Source organism: Dreissena polymorpha, chromosome 5 (genome assembly GCF_020536995.1).
Source record: "Dreissena polymorpha isolate Duluth1 chromosome 5, UMN_Dpol_1.0, whole genome shotgun sequence".
Taxonomy (NCBI): domain Eukaryota; kingdom Metazoa; phylum Mollusca; class Bivalvia; order Myida; family Dreissenidae; genus Dreissena; species Dreissena polymorpha.
Window position 1 is genome coordinate 89,839,682 of NC_068359.1, and position 6,036 is coordinate 89,845,717.

Below are 6,036 nucleotides of genomic sequence, written 5' to 3' on the forward strand. Positions count from 1 at the left end.
AAACGTTTGCAATGACAGAATTTCAAAAGAAATTTAAGCTGCATATGCATAAAAGTGCGATCAATAAGAATTCGGAGTACACATACATTTGACTGATTTTGCAATCTTTAACATAATTCGATGCAACACTATTTAAAACGCAATAGAAATATTAATGGTACATTAGACAGTTTATATGCTAAACTGACAGCAGTTTATGTTATTACAATACAAAATTAATTGACATGTACTATTTAATAGTATAATTGACTTGCAATTTATCAATTGCACATTGAATGCTTGCCAATACGAGCTATGCATTCGTCACGTTTGAAAATGTCATTTTTAATAATAAACCATGTCATGGCATGGACATGAAACAAACAAAACAATTAAGACAAACCCACATTTGTAGACCATTTATCAATAGTCAATGTTTGAAAATTAGCACCCAGCCTACATGCATATGCTATGGATAGATTCAAATTACGCATTTTAAATTTTTCACACATAAATACGTGCAATAGGTTCACTTTCTTTAAACAAATTAAAATGCGTGACCAATTCAAAATACGCACAGCACTATGCATTTTGTAAGTACAGAATTGCTTAAACAATACTTATATACAAGCGCGCAATATAGGAACAGTAAATTGCTTTGTATTTTGTGATATAATATTTGTTTAGTATGCTATTTGTGAGATTGTCATTTTTTATGATTTTTGTATTTGCCAAAAGCATGAATTTGTTAATTCTGCCAATAAACTGAAACTGAAACTGCGTTATCAGATATTACAGAGTATTTGCTTATAAATACAACGACTGGAAGCGACTGCTGATTAAATGGATATTTTACGCATTTCGAACCTTTTTCACCATTAAACAAATATTACTGTTAGCATCAATCGATATGAGATGGCGAGACTTTAAAGTTAAAGGAATGCATATGCATATATTTATATATATATATATATATATATATATATATATATATATATATATATATATATATATATATACCAATACATAGTGCCAGTTACGCGGTCTCTGTAGTTTTCAGACTGTACTTACGAGGTCAATATAAAAAACGGGGTCTATATACAACCCCGCAATCTAGGCTCCTTTAATTACTATGAGGGGGGTGTAGGGGAGGTAATGCAATCAAATCTCACAATAAGGTCTTAAATCGAAAACCACAATCAGGTCTGAAATTGAAATTGTATATACCTCGCAAATAAGTTCGCTATATATTTCCTTGTATAAGACGTTAAATAAATGACGTATTTATATACAATAATAATAGTAGGTACCCCTATATACCTTAATTCGTGTTTATATCGGATAAAAAAGGGTATGGAGATACATGTATTTAAAGTGGGAACCCCATAACCTATTTCTAAATCAGAGACCCCGTAACTGGCCATATGTGTGAATATATATATATATATATATATATATATATATATTGCATATATTTATATATATATATATATATATATATATATATATATATATATATATATATATATATATATATATATATATATATATATATATATATATATATATATATTATAAATAACATAACATTAACATTTAAGCATACACGCTGAATATAAATAATAAAGGCGTTTGTAAAGGGGTTCATAACATACACACTACTTACAATACATTTACATAGTAAAACAGACGAGGTTAAGGTCAGTAAAGTACATACATCATATATATATAAGTTAGAGAGGATTTTTTTAATGATTTAAGCAAACAATAAATTCCACGAGAAAAGAACTGCTATGTACCCGCTTTTTTATTTTTCAGCTCATTATCATTATTCAAATAGAAAACAATGACAAATGAAATGCATTATCTATAACATGATGCGGGAAATCACATAAGAGAAATTACATACTGCTTGCACTATTCGTACGTCGAAGTCCAAAAATAATTTTTATTTATTTACATTAGCCTTGTGTAGGTAAACAATAATTAATATGTGGGCTTTACTGTTGAAATATTCAGTCATAAATCATTGATGTTATGTTACCAAAGAATATTAATTTACCTATTGTACATAGTACTATCATAGGAATGTTTTGTGAGTTCTGTACTAATTCAGATGAACAATATTGTCTACATTTATACAAACATTTATACAAATAAAACATAACAAACTATAAACTTTACATATACATTGAAAAAAGTATAAAAACATGCAGGTCAATCGAAATAGCACCGCTGTATAAAACATTACCATTCGCATCAATACCAACATCACAATTACAGAAACGTCAATGCGTAACCAGAAAAACAAAAAAGCATGTCTACCAATGGCTTTTTATTCCGTTTTTGTCTAAGTATATATATTTCTTTTTAATTTGCATGTGCGAAAACCAGCAGTTTAAAATGTCAGCACCACAGAGTTTACATGGGCCTTCAGTTCCTTAACCGTTATATATCTCGAGCTTTACACTCGCTACGGATATGTCGTAGCCACTAAACGCTCTGCAATAAAGGAAGACGTACAAACAAAATATATGTTAAGACTTGTAATAATGCCTTATCCAGGAATCAGAAGCTAACCCCCACCTCAGTCAAAGGCCCTGCACATTTAACTCCAGACAACCAAAGCATTACAATGTTGCAGGCAGCTGAAAAGTACATCGCTCACTTTAAGTTCCCCACAAAATAAGATTTGTAATTTTCTTGAGAATGTACAGAATCTTTGATGACAATGCGACACAATTTGTCGTGTTGGCCCAAAATGTTCTAATGAAGAAAGCGCTGTAAACAAGCTGCACAGCAACTCAGCTGAACATTCAACTGTCTGCAATGATACGCATTGCAATGCATCATGCAACTATAAAGTACATCGCTGAGTGTAGGCCCCCCCCCCCACACAACAAGCTTTTTTTAATTTCTTAAGAGTGTACAGAATCTTTGATACTTATGAGACAAATTATGCCGTTTCTACCTCCAAAATCCCTATTTGTGTATCACGTAATAATTCATACAATTCAACACTGCCGTTTTCCACCAATAACTCGATTTGGGTCATGTCGCGTGAAAGTATTTCAGACCGTAAATCAGATGAATTTATTAGGAAATCGTTTCCACGGGCGTCTTCACATGGCTGCAATACAACATCAAATAGCTCACACTTTACAGAATGATTTAATGAAGAAAGCGAGATAAACAAGCTGCAAAGCCACTCAGCTGAACATTCAACTTCCTGCAATGATATGCATTGTAATGCAGCAGGGAGATGAAAAGTACATCGCTCACTATAAGTCCCTCGCAAATAAAGCTTTGTCAATTTCTTTAGCGAATACAAAATCAATGATGCTAATGAGGCGCAATCTGCCGTTAACAGGTCTAAAGCCCCTATATTCGTATCACGCAAGATTTCAAACAGTTCAACACTGCCCTTTCTCACCGAAATCGTCATGTTGGACATATCAAGTGATAGTATTTCAGATCGAAAATTAGTTGCATTTATTTGGAAATCGTCTCCACATGCGTCTGCACAAAGCTGCAATTTAACAATCCACAGCTCACACTCTACAGGATGATCTAATGACGAAAGCGCGATCAACAAACTACACAGCCACTCAGCTGAACATTCAACTTCTTGCAATGATATGCATTGCAATGTCTCAGGCAACTGTAAAGTACATCGCTCACTATAAGTCCCCCACAAAATAAGTTTTGTCAACTTATGGAGAGTGTAGAGAATCTTAAATGCTACATGCAATGATGCACAATCGGCCGTGTTCAGCGTCAGGATTCCTATATTTGTACCTCGAAAGATTTCAAACAGTTCACCACTGCCATTCTTTACAAATATTTTAATCAGTGACATGTCACATGAGAGTATATAAGGTCTCAAATCTGATACATGTGTTTGGCAATCGTCTCCACGGGCGTCTTCACATGGCTCCAATACAACATCCCACAGCTCACACGCTACATAATGATCTAATGAAGAAAGCGCGGTCAATAAGCCGCGTAGCCACTCAGCTGAACATTCAACTTCCTCCAATGATACGCATTGTAATGAAGCAGGCAGCTGTAAAGTACACCGCTCACTATAAGTGCCCCGCAAATAAAGCTTTGTCAATTGCCTAAGAGAATGGATAATTGTTGATTCTAATAAGGCACAATCGGCATTTTGCAGCGTCAGGATTCTTATATTTGTATCTCGAAATATTTCAAACAGTTCAACACTGCCAGTTTCCACACATATCTCAATTTCAGACATGTCATGTGACATTATTTCAGACCGCAAATCAGGTATACGTGCTTTGCAATCGTCTCCACAGGCGTCTCCACTTGACTGCAATACAACACCCCACAGTATACACACTACAGAATGCTCTAATGAAGAAAGCGCGATCAACAAGCTGCACAGCCACTCAGCTGAACATTCAATTTTCTGTAATGATATGGTTCGCAATGTCGCAGGCAGCTGTAAAGTACAGCGCTCACTATACGTCCCCCACAAATAAAGCCCTGTTAATTTCTTGAGAGTATACATAATCTTTGATACTAATGATGCACACTCGGCCGTTGTCAGCTTCAAGATTCCGATATGTGTACCTCGAAAGATTTCAAACAGTTCCCCACTGCCATTCCGAACCTCAACTGTCATATTGGACATATCAAGTGACAGTAATTCAGATCGCAAATCAGTTGAATTTGTTTGTGAATCGCCTTCACAGGCGTCTACATTTGGATGCAATACAACATCCAACAGCTCACACACGACAGAATGATCTAATGAAGAAAGCGCGATCAACAAGCTGCAAAGCCACTCAGCTGTACAATCAACTTCCTGCAATGATATGCATTGCAATGACTCAGGCAGCCGTAACGTGCATCGCTCACTATAAGTCCCCCACAAATAAAGCTTTGTCAATTTCTTAAGAGAATGCAGAATTGTTGATTCTAATAAGGCACACTCGGATGTTTCCAGCTTCAGAATTCCTATATTTGTACCTCGAAATATTTCGAACAGTTCGACGCTGTCAGTTTCCACAAATATCTCAATTTCAGACATGTCATGTGACATTATTTCAGACCGCAACTCGGATACACGTGCTTGGAAATCGTCTCCACAGGCGCCTGCACTTGGCTCCAATACAACATCCCACAGCTCACACGCTACAGAATGATCTAATAAAGAAAGCGCGATCAACAAGCTGCACAGCCACTCAGCTGTGCATTCAACTTCCTGCAATGATATGCATTGCAATGTCTCAGGTAGCTGTAACGTGCATCGCTCACTGTAAGTCCCCAACAAAACAAGCTTTGTCAATTTCTTAAGAGAATGCAAAATTGTTGATTCTAATAAGGCACACTCGACTGTTTTCAGCTTCAGGATTCCTATATTTGTACCTTGAAATATTTCAAACAGTTCAACACTGCCAGTTTGCACAAATATCTCAATTTCAGACATGTCATGTGACATTACTTCAGACCGCAAATCAGATACACGTGCTTGGGAATCGTCTCCACAGGCGCCTGCATTTGGTTGCAACACAACATCCAACAGCTCACACGCTACAGAATGATCAAATGAAGAGAGCGCGATCATGAAGCTGTACAGCCACTCAGCTGTACATTCAACTTCCTCCAATGATACGCATTGTAATGTAGCCGGCAGCTGTAAATTACATCGCTCACTATACGTACCCCACAAATAAAGCTTTGTCAAGTTCTTCAGAGTATACAGAATTGTTGATGCTAATGAGGCACACTCGGCATTTTGCAGCGTCAAGATTCCTATATTAGTACCTCGAAATATTTCAAACAGTTCAACACTGACAGTTTCCATAAATAACTCAATTTTAGACATATCACGTGACATTATTTCAGACCGCAAATCAGATACACGTGATTGGGAATCGTCTCCACAGGCGTCTGCACTTGGCTGCAATAAAACACTATACAATATACAATCTACAGAGTGATCTAATGAAGAAAGCGCGATCACCAAGCTGCAGAGCCACTCAGCTGAACATTTAACTTCCTGCAATGATATGCATTGCAATGTATCAG

General features: G+C 36.1%; 1 protein-coding gene across 1 annotated transcript in view; it reads right to left on the reverse strand.

Moving 5' to 3' along the window:
* Nucleotides 1-1,593: 1,593 nt before the first annotated feature.
* Nucleotides 1,594-6,036, reverse strand: part of LOC127881727 (uncharacterized protein CXorf38 homolog) — a 54,739-nt gene continuing 50,296 nt past the window's right edge. The window contains exon 5 of the mRNA XM_052429809.1: nt 1,594-6,036. This exon is cut by the window's right edge and continues 2,307 nt beyond it. Within this exon, the coding sequence (XP_052285769.1) occupies nt 2,936-6,036 (3,101 nt within the window). The 3' untranslated portion in view covers nt 1,594-2,935.